The sequence below is a fragment of the Podarcis muralis genome, chromosome 2 (genome assembly GCF_964188315.1).
Source record: "Podarcis muralis chromosome 2, rPodMur119.hap1.1, whole genome shotgun sequence".
In the NCBI taxonomy this organism is placed as follows: domain Eukaryota; kingdom Metazoa; phylum Chordata; class Lepidosauria; order Squamata; family Lacertidae; genus Podarcis; species Podarcis muralis.
Genome location: NC_135656.1, coordinates 91,082,368 through 91,109,744, shown reverse-complemented (window position 1 = coordinate 91,109,744; position 27,377 = coordinate 91,082,368). Strand labels below are relative to the sequence as shown.

The window sequence follows — 27,377 nt, the reverse complement described above, 5'->3', positions numbered from 1 at the left end:
TCAGCCAGTAAGGCTTAGATATTTGATACTTGTATTCTGGGGAATGCAATAATAATAATAATAATAATAATAATAATAATAATAATAATAATAATAATAATAATAATATAATAATAATAATAATAATAATAATAATAATAATAATAATAATAATAAATAATATATATAGTTAAAATAAATATGTGGCAATAAAATAAAATAAATTGCCCGCCCTTAGAGTATAATTGAGCAAATGTCTAATAAATAATGATGAGTTTGTTTTCTCTCCCTTAGGGCCAACAAGCCAGAGATGTCCGACAAAATGTCAAGTTTCCTGCATATTGGAGACATATGTTCTTTGTACGCAGAGGGATCAACAAATGGATTTATCAGCACGTTGGGGTAAGTGAGCCATTTTTCAGGTGCCGCAGGGTGTGTTTAATGAGCTGGCAGTGGAGGAAAAATAGGCATGGTTGTCTAGAAGCCAACGCTGTCATCGCCATGTGTTTAACAGCGCTGGGTGTCTCTTTCCTTCCCTGCAGCTATAAATCCTGGGATAAGAAGTTTCCCAGGTGAGTGAATCTGCTTCAGCAGAATCTAAACATTTCACTTAAGATAGATTTTAAAAAAACAACTGCAGCAGCTTCTTCATCTTCATTTTGTTGCTCAGGGCAGTCTCGGCAGAATATTGAAGCCCGGAGCTCTGTGGTTTACTATCTAGATGAGGAACTGGCAGCGGAATCCAAAGAGAGAATAACACTATGTCATTGCCTTCTGCTTCTTAGGGGGCACTCTTTATTACCGAGAAAATTGAGGAAACAGTGAGATGAGGGACCGGAATGGAGCTTATTGGCATGATAGCAAATTGAACGACAGTAGGGAACCCGAAACTATTCTCTAGCCTAATGTGGAAGGTTGTATGAAGAGTTAGTGTGCCGAGCATGATGATGAGACCCTTGACAGGGCAAATACTAATGATCTGGAACCTCTTCTATTTTACAACCTCCTGGCTGAATTACTGCAAGGTGTTTATATGTGCGGCTGCCCTTAAACAGTTCCAGAGCTTCAACTAGTACAGAATTTGGCTGCTAGGATACTGGCAGGTTTCCCAAATTGATCTGTGTTACATCAGTTCTAAAAGAACTCCCTTGCCCCCGCCCCCGCCACTTGCTACTAAGACTAATTCATGGTGCTGATATATAAAATGAAAGTAAAATATTCTCAGAAACTTTTAAGAGATAATATAAACTAATATGTGTAAAATTATGCTCCTCAAAGACCAGAACTGTGCCCCTCTGAGTTGTGTGCCCTAGGGGGTGGCCTAGTTGGCCTAATGATAGCATTGGCCCTGCTTGGATGCCAGGTGTCTGAAGGAGTGCCATACCAACCTGCCCGTGTGCTAACAGGTTAAGGGGAACTATCTCACACATGTTCAAAAGGGAGGGCCTTCTCTGTGGTGGCATCCTACCTGTGGAATGCCCTCTTGAGGGAATTAAACCTGGCACCAACAGTGTATTCTTTTCAGCAGCAGGTGAAAACCTTTTAATTTGCCCATGCATTCTAGAACAATGCCTATAGCTGTTGAATGGTTTTATTCCCCTTTCTCTTGTTGCGTTTTTGTAATTTTAAATCTCCTTGTTTGCTGCCCTGGACTCCCAATTTTTGATGAAAGGCGGATCACGATTAAATAAATAAGAATAAAGCTATGTTTTGAAGACATCAGTGTTTAAATTAGCATATCCTGCTAATTCTATCTGGGCAGAAGCACTCAAAGAGGACATGGAGAGATAGTCTCGAGGGCCACTTAGAGAGGTCTAGAGGGCCACATTTGGCCTGCAGGCCTGAATTTCCTCTCCCCTGCACTAAATGTTGAGTCCTCTGAGTAAGTAAAGCCAGGAAAGTTGATGAAAAAGGTTGTGCATTGTTAAATATGATTCTCTCCCCACACCTACCAACCTGTATAATTAATTCATATGTAGAAGAAGTATTTTGGTGTATTTTCTTTTCTTTTTTCCTTTGTAATGACATAAGTTTAAGCTTTCTGGCCAGGGCTTCTCTCCTCCTCCTCGGCAGAATTAATTTGTGTGTTTTGAGGATCCCAGTGTGAAGTTCTAGAAGCAGATGTCCAATACAGTCAGAGTATATACCTGGCTTTTGACCAAGTGAAGATGCCTGGCGCCTGACATCTCCACCATCTGGGAAGCATAGGACCTGGACTGTTTTAACACACTAATACCCCACCCTCCCACACCACCGGTAGAATTCTATCAGTTATATTTTATCTGCACAATCAGAATGAATTTCTGGAACCAAAATGCCTTTTCTGTGCAGCCTGAGCAGGAGTAGTCACCATTAAGAAAAAGAGGTCTGATTAGGCCAATATATATGTGGACTGTCCCTGGGTAAAGTTATTGTTTTTCTTTAAATTCTCAAAGTTCTATACCTAGCTCAAGGTTTCATCTGAACTAGTCGGATGTTTAACTGAGAATCAATCACAGTCTGACAGTCATTCGAAAAAATAAGACTTTATAGACATCTTGCCCCCCCAAAGTGGCAACTAGACGTTCTGTTTTGGTGACTGCAACCTTGGTTTAAGGAGCCATGTAGTGCCTGGCTTATAGATCCGACTTTCTAACACTGCTCCCTGAGCTAGACACCACCTCAGGTGACAAAATAATTTGCTCAGCCTTGGATACAATATTTGTTGTTCTGCCTTGGGCAGCAAACAGTCTTGAGTTGGCCATTAACCACCAGAACACCCTGTCGGAGCAACTGTGCAAGGGTTTACATGTTAAGAGCTCTAGCACAATGGGACCTGAATATAGCTAAACACAGTAATGATATTTTGTTCAAGTAAATATTTCTCTGAAGCTGAATCCTGCTTAGTATTCCTGTGAGATGATGACTTGAAGCTTAATCACAGCCTTGCTTCTGTTTTTCTAAATACAGTGCTCCAATGGCTTTGGTTCCTAGTTTGTAATATACCTAATTGCCTTTTGAACACTAAGCAAGCTGTGTAATCTTTGTTTTGATCATCTGTTTGCCTGGAATAAGGCTCCCTTGCCTGTGATCTATTTTTGGAACAAGGTGAATCTTTCATCTACTAGAATTAGCTGTCTGGATGCTTTTTGCAAGACTTTTTTTTGAACTTCATAAAATTAGGGTGGCTTCTTGCTTTGATACTCAGTTCCTCCTACCCTTTCCTGAGCAAGTCTTTCCCCATCCTTTGATACTTCTGGGGAGGTGGGAGGGCAGATGCAAGAGAGAATTTCAGCAGATTCACCTTTTCACGTCACTGCGCTGTCTAGCTGATATTCCCTCTTGCTTTAAAGTTACAGAAGCAATGTTCCCTATTGCATTGGGTGTTTTTATCCTCCTTATCCCCTGCTGCGGATGAAGATTGAGTATGGCCTTATTCATAGTCTCAGAGCATATGTTAGTCCTGTTAAAGCAATACTAAGGCTGAGAGCTGGACTCTTTCCTTCCTTTTTGAACTTTAGTTTAGAGAGAAGGCGGCGGCGGCGGGGGAGTTGTGAGGGAGTCATATAGCATTTATTTCCCTCATATGAAAGCCCTGGGGTGGAAGGTTGTTTTAATTTGTCAAGGGGGCAAGTCATAACTGCAAGTCCTAAGTGGAATTTCTATGACGTGTGACTGCCTGGACCACAGAATCCATTAAGAAGAAGTTTTTAAAAATAACTAACAGTATCAACATATCTTCAGGGCATTACCTAGTTTACACATAGTGGTGAGCCGACCAGGTGCAGAGAGAGCCAACATGCTTGGCTCCTCCCAGTCCGTTAACTCAGTGTAGCTCGGCAGCGAAGGCAAAGTTTGGCTTAACATGTCATCAAATTGTGGTTAAGTGCCCCCTTCCTTCACCACAATCATTAGCAAAGAACAAACCATGGGTATAAGTCATGATTAAGGAGGAGAAAGCTCAAGCGTGGCATGCTGTGTTGAGCTACAAGGAAGAGCAAAGTGGCTGGGATCTCCTCCCTAAAAACCAGCACGTTTACTCATTTGTGCTAGGTCATGGTTTGGCTTGCTGCTGCAAACATGGCCACTGAAAGCAACGTTCCTATGGACTACACAGATTGTTGTTGAATACCTCCCTGGTGGAGTTATTTTCACTTAAAGTGGCTTACAGTGTGTTCCTAAGTGTGCATACTTGGAATTGTTCACAGGATATATAAACAATTGCATATATATATAAATATATATATAAAACCACTGCATATATTGTAATTTTTTTGCCATTAACTCTTCTCACAAACCAAAGGCATTTTTATTGGAATCTTATCTCTGTTATGGTCTTTCTTGCTGCACATTCCTACAGAAAAATAAATATTGAGACTGGAAGAGCATGCTGGGAAAATAAAAAATTAGAAGGGGAAGAAGGCCAAGATGGCACTTCATCTTCTATCTTCCTAAATCTGCAGCTGAACTCTATTACTTTGAGATCCTGAAAGTTGCCATTAGAATGTCTGCATGAAGTATCCCTGCCTTGGCTAGTGGAACACTTGGATAGACAATAGACTTTCTTTGCAGTACTTGGTCCACAGATCCACCACTTGAAGGTACCTTCTGAATGTCAGAGGTTTATCAATAGATGATGAGAATGGAATTGAGCACCGTGCTGTACAATAATACAGTGGTGCCCCGCAAGACGAATGCCTTGCAAGACGAAAAACCCGCTAGACGAAAGGGTTTTCCGTTTTTGAGTTGCTTCGCAAGACAATTTTCCCTATGGGCTTGCTTCGCAAGATGAAAACGTATTGCGATTTTTTTTCGCTCCCCCCCCTTTTTCTAAGCCGCTAAGCTGCTAATAGCCTTTTAGCCTCTAAGCCGCTAAGCCTTTAATAGCCGCTAAGCTGCTAATAGCGCTAATCCGCTAAGCCGCTAATAGGGTTGCTTCGCAAGACGAAAAAACCGCTAGACGAAGAGACTTGCGGAACGGATTATTTTCGTCTTGTGAGGCACCACTGTAGTGGTTTCTTCTCCTTTCCTGTTTCTCTGCATCAAAGTATGTCTAAAATACTCCCTCTCTGGGGACTTTCTGTCTTCCACGTTAGCAGGGACTTAGAGCAGAACCTTCTTTCTGGTGGAAAGCTTTTCCAAAGAGGTCTTAAAAATAAGTAAAAGTCTTTTGCTGTAGTCCTTTAAAACATCGGGCTAAGGCAATTTTATTCAGACTGGCATATGGAATATGAGACTTTATGGATGCTCTGCTCATTTTTACAAAGTTGATACACTATTTTATAACCGCGGAACGCCTTCTCCAGAGAGAGTGGCTGTCAAATATTCCTTGTGCTTTAATAGTCTAATGAAAACATACCTCTTCCACCTGGCTGACTGCTACAAATGTAACTCTTTTTGTTTTATACTTTGCAATGCCTCTTTAAACTGCAGTAAATCAACAGATACGCTGTTATTTATTGATCACCAAAGTCCATTTTATTACTGCAAACATAATAATTAGAGGGAAAGAAATTCTGCAGGTGATGACCAGCTCATCAGCTTCTGGGGTCAAAGTAAAACAGGGTCAACCATTCCTTTTGCTAAGTTAGTTTGGTAATGTGAGCCGTTGTTAGAGTCTGTGTGGTGTAGTTGTTAAAAGCTACCATGTTGGTCTACAACTGGGGAGACCTGCGCTTAGATTCCACTCAGCTGCAGAACTCACTATATTTTACATCCTAAATTTACTTCACAAGGTTTTTGTGTAGAAGAAATGCAGGGGGAGGGATGAAAACGGAGGGGGAAGAACTCTGCGGCCAGCTTGAGCTCCTTGGAGGAAAGATGAGATACAAATGAAGGGGGGAAAGGCATAATAGCTCTAGTGTAAGATGGTTGATGGCTGAGTAAGCAGCCACTGGGCAAATCTGTATATGCTTCTAGCCAAGGAGAGCGGCTGAAATGATGGCATTTCAGACTGGGAGCTGGTTGAACTATATGTTGCACTTTGTATGTGTGAGAAGAGTTACATCAGAGTCTCTGAAGATCGAGGGAAGCTTTTAGCCACTTGAATGTCACTTGGTTGACTGTAAACATCTCTCATGCAAGCAAGGCTTGGATAGGAATATATTGGAAGGAATTCAGCGTCACGCTGAGGTAATTGTTCCATTTGGGCTAGCATTGCAGCTTGCCGGATGGAATTATCTCCCCTCTCCTCTTCCCTTGCACTGTTCGGGGCGGGGTTGGGGGGTTGGAAGAAGCCAAATTCAAGGGGGGAGAGGCCCCTTGCACAAGCCCATGGAGGGCTTCCATGGACAGGACTCATACTTTTGTTTGTGGTAGTAACTTCCACTTGTTAAAAATGTAAGGCAATTAATACACCGCTTCTCAGGCAGACCTCATAAAGCTGTTTATGATAACAATAAGCAGTGATGGGAGTGGGATTTAAATAGGGCTTTTTTGTGGCACTACTCACAAGTATGGAGTACCCTCGCCTCTTATTTTGCTGCCCATGGCGGCCATTTTGTGCTGGCGGCCATGGCATTTTTATCAATGTATGAATAGTGGCACCTTCCTTTTTACCAAAATGAAAAGCAGTGAAAAGTGTTATACTGAAATGGAGAAGACAGCTGTTGAGAAGTAGCTGCCATTGCCTCTTTTACTTTCCCCTCTGGGCAAGGTGGCCCTGCAGAAGCCCCTGTGGTAACTCTTGGAGGTGGGAGTGGCCACTCAGGGAGCTGTCTTCTACAGTCAAGTTTAGATTTATTTCTTGCATATTTTTTGGGTACATTTGGATAACCTTTCCTTCTGAATGGATGGACTTAAGGGTGTCAATGTTGCTGTAGTTCAGAGTCAGCACTTCCAGTCAGAACTGACAGAGCTACTTACTAATAGAACTTAAACAGTTTATTTTAACATAAATCACAATGAAGACCCAGAGACTTGTAACTGCAGTCCGCAAACAACAACTAGGAGCTCTCCTTCTAAAGCTGTCTCTAGAAGGCAGGTGAACTTTTCTACAATTATTAATTCCTATCTCTCTCTGTACTGTGGCATGCACTTTACCATGGGTTCATAACATTTAAATTAATTGAATTAAAATAGCTCCATTAGTGTGTTAGGTGAAGTAGAGTTCATTGAACTACCGGTAAGTTTCTTCCAAACTGAGGTGATTAAAAAATATATATCAAAAACATGTTTGGACATTTTTTCCTTTTTCCATGGAATTCAGACTGGTGTGCATGGGTCACCTCCATATTTTATCCTCTCAACAGCTGGTTAGGTTAGGCTGAGAGGTAGTGACTGGCCAAATTCTTCAGTCATTTTGTTTTGTGACTCAGGTGAGGATTCAAATATGTGTTTCCACATTCTAGTCAGTCTTTCTCAACCTCTGCACCACACTAGCTTACAAGCGTGTGAAGAAAACACAAAGCACTTTTAAACTGTCAGTTGAAGCTGTTTAGAAATCAGTCATTGCCTTCTTCAGTTTTCATTTGGAGAGCAGTAATTTCCATATATTAGGACTTTTAAAATGGTGTCTGTCCTAAACAACATCCGTATTGTGTCATCCGAAGAAATCTGGATAAATGCTTACTTGTAAATCAGTTTCACATCTCTGTGCAAACAAGGACATTTGTATTCTGAAAGGTGTAATGTTTAAGTCAGTCACAAATACCTTTATTTCATGATTTGTGATAGTTTCCATGTGCGAGAATCAGAGTAGTTCAACTACAGGTTTTAGCAATTACTTGGCCTGGATTTCTCGGCAAGCTGAGTCTGTGTATGCAGCTATAAAGCATTACAACAGGTCTTGCTCTACATTTACAGTTTGCACTGGGCCTGTTTCAATAAAACTTTTGCATTTACTATAACATCTCTGTGTCTTCCTGGGTCCAGGAAGTACACTTCAAATATCCGGATCTTTCTCCCCCCCCCCAATGCCGTAAATCTGTTGGATGGCAGTCTACCTGTCACTGAGCAGGAGACACAGGAAGCGGTACTGAACAAAATCTAATTTTGTTCCGGGTCATAATGAGCACAGCAATTATTTGGGTACATCATCAGCCTCACAGAATCTTGAAATGAATTCATAAAGTTATTCACAAAGTGTGCTGGGCTAGCTCAGTGTCTTAAAACCAGTACCGTGTACTTTGAAGATGGTACATGTTACCATGTACTTAGAACAATGCCTCTGATGTAAAAAATGACCTGGAGTTTTTATACTGAATATTTTGTTTTTTGTTTTCCAATCCATCTAAGGATCAGGAACCTAATCTCTCATTTCCCCACTTAACAGAAGACGAATCTGCACATTTAATCAAATGGAAAAGTCATACACACACACACACACACACACACACACACACACACACACACTCTTTACTGACCACATTAAACTTTGACTTATATACTTAACCCATTTTATTGAGACTATTATTTTATTCTTAACAAGGTTGGCAGTATCTATGTGTTGCACAGCAGGAAGAAAATGAACTCCACTCTGATCTTTGAAGAAAGGTGACTTTTGAACTGGGTTTTAGTTCAACATTTTTTTTAAGGAAGATGGTAAAAGGGACAGTCAATTCTGTGTAGCTCAAAATCTTGAGAAAAGTAAACTTTCCTTTAAACTTCATTGGCCATTTTTTTCATGTCACTGGTTCTCTGCCTTCTGTGGGACTTCAGTTTTTGGATAAAACTATGCTCCAGTAGCAGATGAGTGGTGCAGCAGCAGTCAGCCTTGCTGCTGATGCTTACCTTACCCAAAGGTAGAGAGGGTACGGGGGCAGCAAGGTCAGGTGCTTAATTGGCTCCCCCAGTTCATTTGCACCATGCCAAACTCAAGGCTGCCTTCTCTTCCCCTTCCGCATAAGCAGCAGTGATGTGATCAGCCAGAGGCCAAGTGAGTGAAGCCATCCCACCCTACCATCTGCTTCTGCTGTGCTCATTCTTCTTTGCTGCATAAGGCTTCCAAACATTTAGTGTGGTGCAATCCAGGGTGTTAACCTATTCATGCAGCAATCATTTGTCCACTGTAGGTGTGATGAAGAGTAGGTTTGAGCCTATTGTCCTTGCCTCTAACCTATTAGGTCTAAACAGAATTTGCATGACTACAAATGATTGGAGTGCTGATTTTTCCCCAGGGTTCCCAATCCCACGGAAAGCTAGGGCAGTTTTCTGACAATCTTTTAAATGCTTTCCATTTTCTCTCTCTTTCAGACTTGTGGATGACCGGTGTGTTGTACAGCCAGAAACAGGGGACCTTAACAACCCTCCAAAAAAATTCAGAGGTGAGATTTCTCAGTCATCTGCTGAAATGTTGATACGATACTCCTTTGTATGTGGGTCTAGCTTGTCCAAAATAACAGCTGCGCACATGAAACAATAGTTTTGGTTATTTGTTTGCAATATAATGGTGTTTTGTCTTTTGGGTTGAGGCTCCAAAGTTGGTGTTGGTTGCCAATACAAAGAGTATTGCCTTGAAGAAGCCTTGCACATTTGTTTTTATTGTACTTTAGCAGACTGACTTACCTCTTCTAAGAACCCACATAAATCTGAGAATGTGCAACAAGACATCTTTGTGACTAACAGGATGTCTGTGTAGTTTCACTTGCTTTTCTCCAGGTGTGAAGGATAATACTCATTCTAGTATTGAATAAACAAGCAAAAAAAGATGGGTTGGCAAACCATTGACTGACTCAGACATGACTCTTGGCTTAATCTCAGCAGTGTGTTGTGAACTTACAACCTTTCTCCTTTAGATTTTTATTTTATTTTTGCAAATGGTGGGCTTTGTCATGGGAATTAACCTAGATCTTTTTAAACAGCAACTTTTCAGTTCACTTGGAGATATAACACTTGGTCTTCTTTTTTGAGGCAAATCTTGTTATAGTTTTTTTAAATGTGTTTTATTTACTCCTTCTGGCACTTTGAAGTGACTGAATTCAATCATCCTCCATGGGGATATTAATTGAATTAGTGATGCTGCTGGGTATTCTCATTGGACTTTGATTTTCAATGACAAAACACTCTGGTCTTTGGTTTATAAAAGAGGACTCTTGAATAAGAGTCCTCTTTTAACACAACTGTTAACCAACTGAATTTAACACAACTGTTAAATTCTCATCCAAGGAGTGTCCACTAAGGCATTTATATCCTATATTCCTAGGTGAAACACATTTTATTTGGATCATCTTAGTATGATAGATTCCCCCTCCCCCACCCAACCATCCTACTACAAAATTATGTGTGCACTGATTTGGTTGCACTGCAGTGGTGGAATTATGTGTTCCACACAAAATTAAACCAATGTTGTGTTGATGGAACTTGAGTACTTAAAGGAGATGTGAGTGGGTGGATGTTTAATGGGGTGCTTCAGACTAAATGGAAATAAAAGATCATCATATAGTGAGATACACCTGGGGCGGGGGGTGTAATTGCTATTTCATGCATAACACAGTAGCTTCACATCTTGTTTTCAAGCAACCTGTACTTGGGTTATTAATCCCAGCTGAGGGTGTACTACTACTACTATTACTACTGCTGCTGCTGCTACTAATAATAAGAATAATAATGCAGAAACTACCTCTGTGTAGTAGTAGTAGTAGTAGTAGTAGTAGTAGTAGTACTGTATGAAGTATTGTTTATGATTTAGAGCTAATGGTTTGGACACATACTTAGTAATTGCTGGAGGAAATGCAAGGTCTAACTCAGTAGGGAACTCTGCAATGCCCACTTCAAATGTAACTAGATATCATGTGTTTTCTTACTATGTGAACAAGCTGCACCAAGTCTTGGGTTTGTGTGCTTCTCTTCCCCACCCCACCCCACCCCACCCTCCTCCTTTCATGCATCAAAGGGCACAATGAGAAGTTTTCACTTCCATTTTACACAAACAGTTCTCGTATCTGAAACTGGAGAAGGAGAGGGTTAAACTTGGTGAGAGCAAACCAGGTTCAAACTGTGGCTTTTTGGACAAGCCACACTTCCATTAATTGAAACAGAATGGCGGGCTGTGGTTTGTTAAAAAAAACACCCTGGAAGCCTACAGTTGCCCTTTATAGCTGTGGAAAAAAAGGAGATGGGAGGAAAGACCATGTGAACCCAAAGCTCACCACACCTATTTGATTCCCATATATTCTCACACTTCCATGTGTGTGTTCATGTGTCTGGAGAGAATAAGTGCTTTGATGGAATATAGAACACTATAGATTACTAAGAGACAACAATGGAAGTAATAATAACCTGTGGACCCTAGTGATGTCATTGCTGCATCCTAGCATGGTGAGGTGGTGTTTTGGGGGGCACTGGTGGGAGCACAGGGTTGACTCCATTGGCAAAACTAATCAACAGCTTTATCCTTCAATATAAGCAGTTTTCACTGTAAAAAGGTATTGTTGCTTCCCATGACCTATGAACAAGTATTGGGCAGCTACAGTCAAATTAGGATTCCCAGTTGCAGGCATGTTGTTGGAGCTTCATGTCTTTGTTAAAAGAAACATGCTAACACTTGTATGCTACTGCATAAAATGTAGAGTCTCATTTCTTTAGGTGGAGGGAGGGAAAGATGGTCCCTTTATTATCTACATTGCTTTCAGCAGTTCAGAATTATTCCAAAGAAGCGGGCATTGCTTTTTATCTGCGCTGTCATGCGTGTGTGTGTGTTTCAGCAGCGTACTGCTTGACTAGCATACTAGCAGATTCAGCCATGGCACCTTTGTAATTATCCATGAGTCTGTTTGGGATATGAAAATGAGTGGTTGTTGCGTTTCTTCCCTGGCAGAATAAGACTTGGAAGGCTCTTTTTGTCTCCATGATGACTTCTTGTTCATGTGGATCTTAAATTATTGTGTTAAGAATTTATATTTTATCAAATCAGGAAATTGGTCGAAATGTGAGATGGTTTAAGAGGGAATGTTTTTATGATATCTCTTCAATCCTGCTTTCCTTTTGGTTATGATAATTTATCCCATTAATTAGAGATAAAAGGGAAATTCAGTTCAGTTTGCATTTAAAGGCAAACTTACCTAATTTTCACCACCTGAAATATGACGACACAGCCATCTATTGGAATTTGTACTTCTCCAAATTTTGCAATGCTGTTCTCTAGTCTAGCCAAGTAATGTGTACAAAAATGCATATACTAGAATAATGTGTGCATTATATTAGTGAAAATTACATACAAAATGCCCTATTTTGCAGAACTTGTGCTGTTACAAGTATAGTAAAGGTAAAGGGACCTCTGACCATTAGGTCCAGTCATGACCGACTCTGGGGTTGCGGCGCTCATCTTGCTTTATTGGCTGAGGGAGCCGGCGTACAGCTTCCGGGTCATGTGGCCAGCATGACTAAGCCGCTTCTGGAGAACCAGAGTAGCACATGGAAACGCCGTTTACCTTCCCGCCGGAGCGGTACCTATTTATCTACTTGCACTTTGACGTGCTTTCGAACTGCCGACCTTCTGATCGGCAAGTCCTGGGCTCTGTAGTTTAACCCACAGCGCCACCCGCTTCCCTTTTACAAGTATAGTACATCATACTTAATCTGCACTTGTAAGAAATTGATCTTTTAATGTGGAAGCGTACATAGTTTAGAACTCACTGCCTATTGATATCAGGCAGGCACCTTCATTGTACACTTCTCAGCGTTTTATTTCTTTTTAGCTGCTGTTGATTTGAATAACCCCTTGAAAAAAGAAAGTGAAGTTGACAAATTTGCCCATTCCTGCCACCACTAGAGATAATTCTATGCAGGTATTTTGCATGAGGGCTCTCTGTTGCTGGCAACTCTGTTCTACATATTGTTCAATTCTACAAGAGCTGGCTGTGTTGCCGCAACCTTAATGGCTGGCATGCTCACTGCAGCAGGAGGTTTCTGATTTATTAGATTTTTAATCTCACCATTCCTTTAAGGAACTCAATATGCTGTGCATGGTTCTTTTCTTTCCATTTCTTCCTCACAAAAACCCTCTGAGATATAAGTTTGGCTGAGAGGCAGTGACTGCTTCAAGGTCACCCAGCAGGTTTCATGGCTGAGGGCGGACTTGAACTCTGGAATCCAAGATTCTGGTCCAGTGCTATATCATACTAGTAGGATCCTGATCAGGCTTTTGTCTCTGCCATAATAGCAACACAATCCTGTACTTGTTCTCTCAAAAGTTAAGCCCAGGTGAGTTCAGTGGGACTCATTCTTGGATAATTGTGTATTGGATTGCAGCCCAGGTTTGCTGAGTTTGGTGTCTTTTACAGCCTGTTGTTATGCCTGCTTAAGTTCCTTTGAATTCCTTCGACTGACTTGATCTACACCCTATGCACTTTTTAAAATGCTGGCTCTTTTTGGGATTTTTAATTGGGTTGTTGTTTATTTTTTGATTTTATGTATTTGATATTTTATGAGAACCGCCCTGAGACCTCCGGGTACAGGGTGGTATAATAAATAAATAAAACATTTTTTTACTTACTCTTGGGTAATTTTGCAATGGTTTGCAATGTTAACCTTTACAGTGGCACATTTAACTATTTGTGTATTTTAAATAACATGTGGAATAAGCTTATTTCATTTGCCTCCCCTGTAGCTTTCAGAACTCTTGACAAACACAAGGCAATATTGTGAGTTTGAGCCAGTTTTGCAGGTAGCACGTAATGTGAAGCCAAACCACAGTTTAGTGTGAAAGAGAAAACATGCAGGTTCTCAGAGAGAAGATCTTGGCTACCTCACTCCCCTACTGATCCTGCTGCTGCTGCTGCTGCATGAGCTACCATGCTACCTGGGGCTTAGCAGTTCATCTGAATCCTGGTCTGGCTGTAGACAAACCATGAGCAATAAAACAAGGACAAACCTTGGTTACAACTTGTGGTTTCTCTGAAGTGAAGCAAACCATGAGCGCAGGTATAATGCTGAGCCAAACCATGGATTAGCCTTGGGTGGTGCAGCAGGAGTAGGACCTGGGCAGGAGTACATTGCCCATGGTTATTTTTTCTCTCTAGGAACCCACAGATTTGTTCCTCCATACTAAACCATGCATCACAAGCAAGCCAGATCATTGTTTCCTTTTACAAACAACAACAACAACAACAACAACAACAACAACAACAACAACAACAACAAACCTGTTCAGCTATTCTTAAGCTGTGGTAGTTTGTGGCTCCATAATGTAGGGGTTCTGCATTCATGAATATATTAACTTGCAGAATTTATGGGTGAACCTCACCTTGTAACTGCCACATCCCTGGCTGTGAGACTTGGGTATATGTTCCAACTGATTATGATGAATTTTCCCACAATTTTCCTACTAAATCACAATGCCTTGCTTGATCTGGTTTCCTCTAAACTCGTTAGTATCTTAACATTCTGTACTCCTTAGTATCTTAACATTCTTAACATGAACACACTTGGAACCAAAATTTCCAAAGCACCTTCAGTCTAGTTTGCAGCCCTAAAGTATGGCAGTATTTTGGTGTCTTAAAAGGATGATCTAAGCACTTTGTGGACCATTCTGCAAGGTGTTTCTAGCAGCATGCAACCACCTGGTTGTGAGTGGGAGTTGGCATTCTTTCCTCAAGGCTTGTGGAGACCTGTTGCCATCAGCTGTCCAGGAAGAATGTCGTAGAGCATCTTTGTGCTGGAATGTTAACAGCTTTCTTCAGTTGTGATAGGGATCTAGGGTGATGAGACCTTCAGAAGCTGGTAATTTATTTGTGGTGCTTCCCTTTAGTTCAGTAACATGCACCGCATGGCTCTCTGTATCTAATGGATAATTCCATAAGTAAACCATTTCTTTCTCCCTTGGAGATCTATTGTGACAGAAATGTTCATCACATAGTCTGGCTTACCAAAACTCTTTCTGTGAACTTGTGCTTAGTACGCTTGATTTAGAGTCAATTGTGCCTTATGTTGCTAAGTGACACAATTTTTAAAGCATGTTGTTGGAAGGATGGAGTCCATGAAATGTATATAATGAGGGAAATCCTCATAGCGAAACTTATGGCAAGTAGTTTTCAGTTCTGTTTGGCCCTTTTGACACCAAACCATACCATGTTTGCTGAGGTTTCCAAATACTGGTATCATGCAGTTTTGTTTTTTGTTTTTGTTTAAAATAATGTCTGCTTAGTAGGGTATAACTACTGCTGAGTGTCTAAACAAAAAATAATAATTCATATTTTGGAGAGGTGTCAAAATACTAGATAGCATGGAAAAGTTCTGCTTAGCTTTGTGCATCATGCACAGTTTACTAGATTCTGAAATTAAAAGAAGTTTAGGGCCATGTCAAAAGTTTAGCACACAGACACACACGCGCGCGCACGCACACACACACACACACACACACACACAAAGATTTCCTGCTACAAATTAGACAATGAACCCAGAAGTCTATAGGTTTTTCCAGCAGACCAGCTGATTGACCTCAGAGGCTATAGTTGCATACTCCTGACTTCTCAGTATTCTGTACTGTGTCCTTTTTAAACATGCTCGGCAGTTTTTATCTTTGTGGGACTAGTATCTGATTCATGTTGCTATGTACTTTGAAGGCCATGGGTGAATATAGCAACACTGGCTGCTGGGCGATTATTTGGCAAGCTAAGGGAGCAACAAGTTTGCTTCTCGTTCCTTCTGCCCCAAGATCACCAAGATCACTGTGACGTCAGGGAACCTTGAAATGATTGCATAGCGAAAGTTCAAGCACTCCCTACAGTTTCCCCAGTTTGAGACATGATGTGATTTGTCTCATCGCTACCATCTCTACGGCTGCTACATCGCAATCATAGTAGGTCAAAACACATTCTGTGTGGCAATGACAATTGGTTTACCAACTTGTAGCCTTCTAGATGAAACTGGAGACTTGTGAATGATGTCACTGGCCACTATAGGAGTTCAGTGTATGCTCTAGGTCCAAGTTAGAGGACCAGAGTTATCTCCATATTAGGCTGCTCTCTGACTCAGATGCTAGTCTAGCCGGCTGACAAAATCCCCTTAGATATCAAAACGACTCTTGGGCTTATACATAATAGGCTTCCGAGGATAACATGTTTGCATTTTTGGCTCATTCAGGGCAAAACAGAACTTTATAACTGTCGGAATCCCAATAAGTCTAGACGCATTACAAGGTTAGATCTCTGGTAGGTATTTTTCTGCAAAGGCTTAAGCATTGTTTGCTAAAACATTCCATAAACTATTATGCTGCAAGTTTGTGGCCTCCAATACAAGTATTTAATGTATCTTTAAACATAGCAGTTCAGATTATACTGTACTTTGATTCCATTTTCAACATGTTTGGGCCCCTCTGCTAGTTCTGAAAGGAAGAGGGGGAAAGTTATCATTTTGAAACCATGGGTTGGCTTTGCATACTAAATTTTTGAATCTCTGACTTTTCAGTTCAGCCCTATTCATATTTTTATGATGAGTTTCCAGAAACTTGGCTAGATTGATGCTTTCTTGTCTGACCACATGGGAAGTTTCTGAAGTGTTACGAACTTCTCCTTGGGTGGTGTCATGGTGATGCTAATGTTAGGCTGAGAGAATGGCCTGGAGGGACATGATGCAGTTCCTGTACTGAAGTGCACTTCCTGTAACCTACCTTCAAGGAAGCCACTTGAGAAATGTAGGTAGTGCTCCTTGGAGGAAGAGTGCAATGCATGGCGATATAGGACTTAAGAAAACAAAATCAAATCAAATGTCTTGTGCATATCCAATAACAAATTTTCAGCTTAGGTTCAACCTTGCTGATGTTGACTTTGATGTTAATAATGTTAGAGGCTGAAGCTTTCCTCTTCTTCTGTTTCATCTGTCTTTAGTGAGCTTAGAGTGTCGCATGAATTGGGGCTGCATTCCCTCAGATTACAACTTTGTGGGAATTGAACATCTTCCTTGAAGTTCGTTTCTTTCTAGACTTATGAGAAGGAAGGGCAACATATCCACCATATTGTATATATTTATTTATTCTTGCTGCTGTCCTCTCCAAATATTCAATATGCATGCACAAAGCACAATTTTTAAAGCAGGATGAGAAACATCTGGCCCTCTAGCTGTTGGCCTCCAACTTTCCTCATCCTTGACCATTGGTCATTTGGGCTGGGGCCAATGGGAGATGGAGTCCAAGGACGTCTGGAGGGCCGCAAAAGTTAAACATCAATGTGGCAATAAGCATTTAAGTTGCTTTTTAATGGTTCCTTTTTCTCCAGTATGGAAATAAACTGTAAAGGTACTGCACGTGTGTTACTTTGAAATACAAGCTGCAGCAGAGATGACAGCGGCAAATGTGATAAAATGTGGGGAGCAGCATAGAGATGGGAGGTTTAATTTGGCATTTCTGAATATCTAAATCTCCCCAAATTGAAAGAAAAAAAAGGTAAATGTGTTACTTGGTGTGTCTGGACTGCTGCGGTTTGCTAAATCAGCGTACACAGTATGATTTAGAATGACTGGACATTTTAGCCCTTGTAAACAGCTGATTTCTATTCTTAAATGAAAGTGAGATATATTCAGACAATAGGAATGAAAAAGCTGTAGGTTCCAAATGTAAGTAGAATAAAAAAAATTCGAAAGTGTTCAGGGAGTAGTATATGTGGGATTGTTCCATTTTGACTTTTAAATGTAGCTTGCATGGCTTGCTATGATAGGGGGCTGATAATGGTGACATCAGTGACATACATTTAGGACACAGTTATACCACTTTGACAATCATGGCTTCCCTCAAATAAGCCTGGGAAATGTAGTTTAACCCCCCCCCACAGATCTATAATTCCCAGCACCCTTAAACCAAAGTTCCAAGGATTCTTTGGGGGAAAGCAATGTGTTTTAAATGTGCTGCTGCTTTCAATGTGTGGCGTGGGTGTGAAGGATGATGCAGAACAAAGGAGAGCACTGTGTCATATTAAGAACATAGAGTCATGCCATATACCAGGGCAGCTTGGCATCTGTAGCAGCTCTCGAAGGTCCTTCTAGCTGGAGATAGCATGGATTGAAACTGGGACATCCTTCATGCAACACATATGCAATGATGATTACCTAAGAATTAGGGTTAAGTGAACCCTTGTGAATCAAGTTGTGCTGCAGGGCCTGAAAGCTACCCGGTTTACTTCATGACTGCCTCTAGCTGTGACCCCTGCTGAGTAGATTTGAAATATGCTTGTAAGGTGGCATTGTGCAGGGTGAAGGGAGACATTGACAAGATCTGCCTCTAAATAACTGGGAAACAATGAATACCAGTGGTAGCCAGTTTAAAATTGGTGAGTGTGTATTTAAGGAGCTTATTTAACTAATCCCTCCTCCAACCTTCTTCACTTTTGCAAAGAAGCACATAATGTTTTGGGTAGGGCTGAGGGCAACCATGCCAAAAGGCTGAGTTAGCTATAAAGTAGAACACTCCGGCAAATAAATCTAGCTCCAGCGTTGTAGACAAAGGCATATTGCAGATTTGTTGCCATAGCTGCTGTGTAAAATCTGACCTTAACTGCAGTAACACTATGTTAGAAAGAACTAGATAATCAGTTTTCTAAAATTAGTGTGTTCCCTACTTAATAAGCTGGTATGAGCAAGATATTTAATGAAATATTATACTTGGTTACAATACGCCATGGGACTGAAATACTTTGGATCTATGGGGAGTTGAGCTCAGGACGGCTTAGCCTCACTTATAGCTTCATAAAAGCCATTAAAAGGGCATAATGAAGTGTGACTCTGAAAATAATGTTCAGGTGGTCTGAGTATCTTCCCTGAAAGACTAACGGTGGAATCCAGTGTAGCGCTAAGGATTTCTGCTTGAGCAATGGGACATTCCCTGTCTCCTCCTGCATGCCCCCCAAATCTGTTGTAAATATTTCCCCAGCCCTCTGGAGCTCATTTGGGAAGGGGTCAGGGTATATCATAAGGTTACCAGACATCCCTGTTTTGCGGGGACAGTCCCCGGATTTACAAATCAGTCCCCTGACAAAATCCATCTATTTAGTAGGAAGTTGAAAAGTGTCCCCGGATTCATTGAAAAAAATCTGGTAACCTTAGTATATGCCAGAGAGGAGAGAAGGAAAAGTCCTGATTCACAAATGGGGAAATCCTTCTGCTGATAGGATGATACAGTCGTACCTTGGAAGTTGAACGGAATCCGTTCTGGACGTCCGTTTGACTTCTAAAATGTTTGAAAACCAAATTGCAGCTTCTGATTGGCTGCAGGAAGTTCCTGCAGCCAATCAGAAGCCCCGGAAGCCCCGCTGGATGTTTGGCTTCCAAAAATAGTTCGCAAACCGGAACAGTCACTTCTTGGTTTGCGACATTCACGAGCCAAAAAGTTTGGGAACTAAGCTGTTCGAAAACCAAAGTACGACTGTATATTGTTAACAAATCTGTGTAGGCCAATCCTAGTCATTATCTACTCAGGAGTTCTATTTAATGCACTTACTCCCAGGGTTAGGACTGCAGCCTACAATTTCAGGGACTATAAGTCCAGAATCCTGCACAAATTTGGTGTACGCAGGTTGCTCACCTTTAGCTTTCTGAATTAGGGATACAGTATTCAGAACACAACAAATTGACATTTTCAAGGTTGGTTCCCTGATGTTCCTTCCAGCTGAGATTGTAACATACCAAAACAAATAAAATAAAATAAAATAATAAACAACTGACAAAACACATGGTTGTGTACAGAATGTTCAGTTCTCAGCATGCTTATCACAGACAACATAACACTATACTTACTTAGCTTTGTTTTATTTTTAAAAAGGAATATTTCCTTTCCTCTCTCAAATAAGCACTTTTGAAAGAGGAGACAGGATTGTTTGAAAATCATTAAGGCAAGTAATCCTTCCATATACGTGTATGCACACTGTTACTAGTAGGACTGTTAGTTCCTGAAATATGAATTCATACAAAGTATGACTGGATTGCATCCTTGCTATCTGTATTCATGATGCATATATGTTCAGATTTTACAATAATATATCCAAATGTTTTAGTATATTTCCTTTTTTTAGGAAAGGGGAAAACCGTGAACAAAATATGGGGAAGGAATGCATGTATGTGTGAGAAGTTTTACCAATTTGTACAAGTACAGTACAAATGATGGCAGGCTCTGCAATTCTCTTTATGATCCCACCTCTGTACTACAGTGAGTAAGCATTCATGGCCTGATACTCTCACCACTTAATACATTATTACACTAAGTGAAACTAATGGCATCACTACCTGGTGCATTCAACAATTATTTATTTATTTTTAAATTTTCTATACTGACCTTCATCTGATGATCACAGGGTGGTTTACAATATAAAAACACAAAAATACACACTATAACAACGAACAGAACAATAACCTTCCCCTCAGATTAAAAGGCCATTGACTTCCTGCTTTCAATGTTGTTCTGCTTTTCCCCTTTGTCTTCTCTTTCTCTCTACAGTTTCAGTACACCTGCTTGTGCAACTGTAATTATATCTGTATAGCAAAACCATCCAGTCCTTGACTTCTGTCCTTGAGTATGCTGGCTTCAGTCATTTTGTTATGCAAGCTATGAAAACCTGCCTGTCCAGTTTGTCTGTGCTGGAGACTTTCCCTGTATTCAGTGCGTAAGCTCTGGAGGTGAATTTATAGTTTTCACTAACAGCATAGCAAACCACAGAACGAATGTTGTGTCTTCAAAGATAAACAGCTTTTACACAAACATTAGGTATGCTTCGGTTGCAGAGCATCTATACCCCATCTATTGTGACTTACTGGTGGATTTCAGCTTGGGGGAAAATAGGACTTTCAGAACTTACTTAACCATCCTTAATAGTTAAGGAATATAGTGCATCACCAAGTGGCCCAGTGGTGGATTTTACTTGCCAACACTTTGGGCATGTCCTGATGGTTGCTTCACTCCCCTCTGATTTTAGATGCCAAAGCTCCTTGCATTGCATGTTGACTGCAGTAACCGACACAAAGCAATTTATTGAGGCTGTTTTCTCTTTTCTCTGCTGCAAGGAGTTACTGCTATGTGTTAAATAAGCAAAACTGTTCATCCAGCGGACAAACATTTGATAAAGCAATTGTTTCAAATTCGAGTCAGTTCTCTGAAATTATGAGAGTTCATAAATAGAAACCAGTGGCTCCATAGTTCTATGAACAAAGGGCCATGTATCTTTGGCTTGGCTTTTGTGTTGGCTCTTAATTGCCACCTCCCTCACCCCCCCCCCCGAGTGTTGTGGCATGTGCCAAGAACTCAACGGAAGGGAGAGGTGTTTCCTTAGGCTGCACATTGGGCTTCTACTGAAGGGAGAGCAAAACCTATTTTTCCCAAGTTCTCTGCAAGTCATGGAGAGTTTGGAGAGCAAATCTTTCTGCTTGGGCTGTGGGACAGGAGTAGCTGTTGGAGTGAGGGAAAGGCAAATGTCACTGTTGACTTATCTAGTAGATTTGTGGAAGCCTCACATGCTGCAACTGTTTGCCTGCATTTATTTATTTATTTATTTTGAAAATTGATACCCAGTCAAAATCAGATCTATCACTGATTTTTGATTCATTTTTTGATCGAGCAATATTGCCTTGCAGGATAGATTTATGGCTTCTGGTACCTTCGTGGAAGACCTAAAGCTCCATTAATATATGCGACCCCCTAAGATTTCTCCTACACATTTTGAAAACTGAGACCTTGACTGAAACTATTCAACTGATTGTTCTGTAAAATAGGGTGCGTAACTGGATTGAATCCTTGTCCTTTTTCACTTTGAGTTTTGGCAGCTTCTCTTTGTACCCCCTGCCTTTCAACGTAAGCTAAAGATGTATTTTAACTGCCAGTACTGTACCTGGCAATAGAGATATAATTTTCTTCAGCAGGTGATGGATGCATGATTAGCATCTTAAGCACGGACAAAGTAACATTCTGTCCTCCATCAGAAGACAGAATTCTTCTATTAAGCAGCACAATCTTTTATTTTAAGCCAAATCTTTTATTTAAGCTATATTTTAGATAGAAAATATAGACTAGCTTGAGTTTAATAGCATGTTTTTATTCTTCCAAGGGGCTGATGGATTTTGTCCACTGTACTGTATTAACAGAAGATTGGTTAGACTGGGAGGTAGTGGCTGGCCCAAGGTCACTCAGTGAGTTTCATGGCAGAGTAGAGTTTTGAACCCGGGTCTCTTTTGCCCGTGTCCAACACTTTACTCAGTACGTCACACTGGCTCTCAACAGTGGTACTTAATAGTTCCTTGGCAGCAGTTCTTCATGTATAGCCAGGCTAAACATACCTTAAATAACCCTCACTTTGGCATAGGTTTGCTCCACTAGCAGATGAAATGGGTTTCTCCTTCTCTGTATTGCCTTGGTACATGAGTTGGTGTTCAGAAAAGTTAAGGGCAAAGGACAGAGGCTGTGATGCTAAAAGGAGGCAAAGGAGGATCAGGCAATAGGCAAAAGGGAATAGAGTGCAATTGGTCAGCAGCAGCCAATTAAAACTAGAGATTTGAGTTGCCATTTGGGGGAATTGTGTGCTTTGCCAGGATGAAGTAGCTATAGGGCTAAACTTTCTATCCCTGAGAGAGAATGTATGATGATGATGACGCTAATCATAATCATAATCATATTTATACCCTGCCCATCTGGCTGGGTTTCCCCAGCCACTCTGGGCTTCTTACAGTATACTGTATATAAAAACATAGCAAAACATAGTATATTAAGATTATATAGTATGGATGTGCATAATATTTCTGAAACCAGGATATTAAAATTTTAATAAGATTAAGCTAACTTAATTTTGGATAAACTTCATCAGAATCTATTTTGTATGATATCCAGTGGTGAATGGAATTTAAATATTTTTGACTTGGTAAATTTGTTTTTTCATTTGAAAATTGGAATCATTGGGTGAAATACAACACCACCATCTCTTTCAGTTGTTCTACCTATACAAGGATTTCAGCTTGCCAGGTAGAACTATCCCTTCCACCCCCGCATGCTGTTCTAGGGGTTCTCCTGACTGCCCCAAGCCAATTTTGGAGGGATGCAATTTTTTTTTGGGGGGGGAGTCCCATGACACAAGTGGAAGTCCTTGCACAAGGCTTCCACTGATAGGGCTGGTTATGTAAATCTCGCCCAGTGTGTTGTATTCAGTGTAAGTCCTACTTTGAGTAGATCCACTAAAATTAAGGCATGATTAATGAAATAGCAATGTTAGAATATAAATCTGCATAAAGCCGTTTCCAGAACTATAGAAACAAACCTCACATCAAGTAATGGCTAACTGAAATAGGAGGGTTTTCAATGTCTTATTTAATATTACAACTGAAGGGCCCAACTGTATATTCTTGGAGAAGGGACTAATAAGACCCTATCCCTAGCGCCTGCCAGTCTAACTGATCTTTAAAGGTGACCCACAAGCAAGAGTTTGGATACTAATCTTACAGCACAGGGAGATTCAGATGGGTGCAGGTAGTCCTTCTGGTCACAAACAGTTTAACGAAGAAGCAGGCTTTGTTAAAAGGGTGTTTCCCCACTGCTTGCTGCCTTTACTTTATTATTTAATCGTTGATGATGCCTATTGCTCATCATGCTTAAATATAAAAGATTGCAGAGAGTTCCAAAACAATCTATCCAAACTGGGTGAATGGGCAGTTAAATGGAAAATACAATTCAATCTGAGCATGTGTAAAGTGATGTACATTGGGAACAAAAAAACCAACCCCATTTTTTTTTAAAAAAAACCATATGCTAGTGAGATATGAATTGGTGCTGGCAGACCACTAAAAAAACCTCAGGATCATAGTGGATAGCTCAATGAAGATGTTGACCCAGTGTGCGACAGCTGAAAATGAACTGGCAACCAGTGCCACTGTTTTATCACAGGGACTATATGCTTTCTGAATGGAATCTGGCCACTGCATTTTCGACCAGTTGAATTTTCTGAGTTGTCTTTGGAGGGGAGTCCTGCATAGTGCGTGGTAATGATCCTGTCTGGAAGTTACCAGAGCACGGAGTACAATGTCCAGGTCATCTCTGTTCAAAAGGAGCTGGAGCTGGAAATAGGCAGCCATAGCTACTGAGGCCACCTGAGCCTCTAGTGACAATGTCATTGCTTTTAAGGAAAATGTAGGTTTTTAGATAGGAAATCAGATTTTAGCTAAATGGCGTAGGATTAAAACGGGAGGATTAAAAGCTAAAACTTGTGCTTGAAGCTCAGGGGTCAATCAATTTTTGCAAACAGCTTCAGTAATAAGTCAAGTTTCTGGCTTTAAATTTTGAGATTTTCTTTTGCCTGGAAGGAAACCTTTTCCGTGGGAGGCCTAATATCAGATGGTGGCATTTTAATTGGGAGCCAGTTTTCTTCTGTGGTAGCGAACAGAAATTGGCACAGTACGGTGTAGAATGAGATATCAAATGTCACTGCTGATACAGTCCTGGTGGACTGCTTTTGAAGTAGGAGGACCTTGTTAGTTCTCTAAAACACTTAACAGCAAGAAAACAAGTGGTGGAACACCCAGTGCAAGAGTTTCTGTTTCCTGTTCTCCTTCTGCCCTTTCCGTTGCTCACACACTTCATGTTAATTTAGCTTATTCAGGATGCAGTTCTCTACCCGTTTCCCCCAAGAGGAAACCCTGTTGAATTCAGCAGGACTTGCTTCTGTGTAGAGGAGATGATGATGATTTATTGAAATTATATACCGCCCTATACCTGGGGGTCTCAGGGCAGTTCACATAATAAAATAAAGATATGAAACCACAAAATACATGATAAAAATAATGTGGGATGAAGGAGAAGTTCGCTTGGTTTGCATTTTGATGTGAACCTGTCGATTTTGCTCTTTGCACAGCGATACTTTGAATATTGTAAAGCAGTTCTCCAGCAACAAAAAGCATCCAACCATATGTATTGGGGAGATAGCAGGCAAAAATAATAGATGGAATGGCTTGTAAAACGTTCATGAGAATGAGTATAATTTTTCATGCAGGTTTTTCTTTATTTCAATGAAGTTTGTCCACTGATGGAAAAAATGAGGTAAACTGTACAGTACTTTAAAACCGAGAGAAACCAAAATGCATAGATTTGTTCATTTCTACTTTTGAATAGACACATATAGAATTATCTTTCAGTCTTTTATCCTAATGTCATCTGGTGGCTAACAGTTTGTCAAACAAACAAACAAGCCACCAATAACCTATAGTACTAAAAGCATAAAAGCCACTTAGCTAAAATGAAACAAAAATGTAACTTTAAAAATAGTAAAATGCCCCAGTAACTCAAAAGTAGCCCTAATACTCCTTTTGAAATAGGCACAGGCTCAGGCGAAGTCTTCAGAGGCAGCGAATTCTGCATTGATTTTATCTTCGTGTCCTTGATGTTCTAACATGGCAATGGTATCAGGGGTGAATTCAGAAATCTATAGATGTGCAAAGCCTTGCAGCTCTGCGTTTGAAAATGGTTGGACTTGTATTTTTTCACCTGAACGTCCTTTGCATAGTGCATAGTGAGACAAGCATGCTATAGAAGGCAGAAGTACATTGCAAGATCCCTGTTTTTATTCTGGTACTATTCTGCAGCAGTGGAAATGTTCTGCGATACGAGCTAGTAAAAAATGCTCGAGATAAGCTCTGCACCTCCACCTCATCATCAGCAACCTGTGTGGCCAATAATACTGTCAGCACATTTTAAATCCTAGGTCTCAAAGACCAAGAAGAAAGAGGATGCTGGTCGCAGTCTATGAAGACTGTAAGATGCAGCACCTCAGATTAACCTGCAAAGGAATTGACAAACAGTGAAGTTCATGCTAAGTTGTGCATCTTGTTCTCTGTGTCTCACACCTGAAACCAGTCTAATTGCCACATTTTGTAGCTTCTCAACAGTTTTAAAAGCCAGCCTCACATGCAATATATTAGTCTGGTCAGGGGGTTCCCGGGGCATACATAATAAAAATCCTCTCTTTTTTAAAAGGAATTTACAAATCCACTTGTTGATGAAACATGCTCCTGGACACTACCTGCACTTGGGCATCCCAGAGAGACCTGGATTTAGGAACATTCTCAAATCACACATTAGTTCTTTCTGGGAGTATTATCTAATCTTTAGAGCAGGCATTTCCACCATCAGTCCTGGAGTGTCAACAATTGAGACTCTTTCCATTAAAGCTGATCAGGGAGGCCCTGGGCATCTTTGCTACTGACTTTGAAACGCCTGCTTGATCTTTCCATTAAAGCTGATCAGGGAGGCCCTGGACATCTTTGCTACTGACTTTGAAATGCCTGCTTGATCTTTCCATTAAAGCTGATCAGGGAGGCCCTGGACATCTTTGCTACTGACTTTGAAATGCCTGCTTGATTTTACCCTCTATCACAGGACTTCTGTTTATTGTTACTGAGAGACTCACGTCAACCATGTTTCATCTTAAACACTGAGCAACTGATTCCTTCAGGAGGCAGCCAGAGCTACTCTTATGTTTCTTCTCTCTCTCCTAATGCTCAAGCACAGGGGTAGCCAACCTGGTGCCCTCCAGATATTGTGGACTACAACTCCCATCAGTCCTGACTACTTGTCACACTGGTCGGGGCGGATGGGAGTTTTAGTCCACAACATTTGGAGGATACCATGTGTCTAACCTTGCTCTATCGCAATCCTCTTGTCTTTTGCAAATTAGCCCCTGTTCATTCACTGTTCCTGTCTAGTGGGTAAAATGGACATATTTTAAATTAGAAGCATGCATGGTCATATAGTGTGAATTCTACACCCTGCTTTATTTATATCCTGAAAATATGATGGGTAAAGTGTTGTGTGAATATTTGTAGAAAATTGAACCAATAGTTGATGGAAAGGACTCTCTTTTATTCAGAGACCTGTTAATATGCTCAGCATTGTCAAGGGTTTCTGCAATATCTTCCCACCTAGTATAGCATGTGATGTAAAGGTAAAGGTAAAGGTACCCCTGCCCGTATGGGCCAGTCGTGTCCGACTCTAGGGTGGAGTGCCCATCTCACTTAAGAGGCCGGGGGCCAGCGCTGTCCGCAGACACTTCCGGGCCACGTGGCCAGCGTGACAAGCTGCATCTGGCGAGCCAGCGCAGCACACGGAACGCCGTTTACCTAAGCGGTCCCTATTTATCTACTTGCACCTGGGGGTGCTTTCGAACTGCTAGGTTGGCAGGCGCTGGGACTGAGCAACGGGAGCGCACCCCGCCACGGGGATTCGAACCGCCAACCTGACGATTGGCAAGTCCTAGGCGCTGAGGTTTTACCCACACCGCCACCCGCGTCCCTAGCATGTGATGTAGCCTATGTTTTAAAATAGCATGCATCAATCCTGTCATAAGTGAGAGGCACTGTAAGTCTTCTACGATGCTCACACTGTAGAAGCTTTCTTTGGGGAACCTTCAAATTAGGCCCCAGTTCTTTGATGCATGTTTTCGCAGTGTTTCAGTGGCGAGCCTCTATATGGGGAACCGTGGGAACACCAGATGTGTGGGGAGAAGCTTGAGCCACTGACTGGCTGCTCAAACAGG

At 41.0% G+C, this 27,377-nt stretch overlaps 1 protein-coding gene across 8 annotated transcripts in view; it reads left to right on the top strand.

Annotated features, from left to right (window-relative positions):
• Window positions 1-27,377, top strand: part of ITPR1 (inositol 1,4,5-trisphosphate receptor type 1) — a 214,982-nt gene that overhangs the window by 28,956 nt on the left and 158,649 nt on the right. For all 8 annotated transcript variants that reach the window (XM_028719343.2, XM_028719345.2, XM_028719346.2 and 5 more), the window contains 2 exons: window positions 274-381; window positions 9,151-9,221. In XM_028719343.2, coding sequence (XP_028575176.1) covers window positions 290-381; window positions 9,151-9,221 — 163 coding nt within the window. In that variant the 5' untranslated portion in view covers window positions 274-289. The remainder of the gene's footprint in view (window positions 1-273; window positions 382-9,150; window positions 9,222-27,377) is intronic.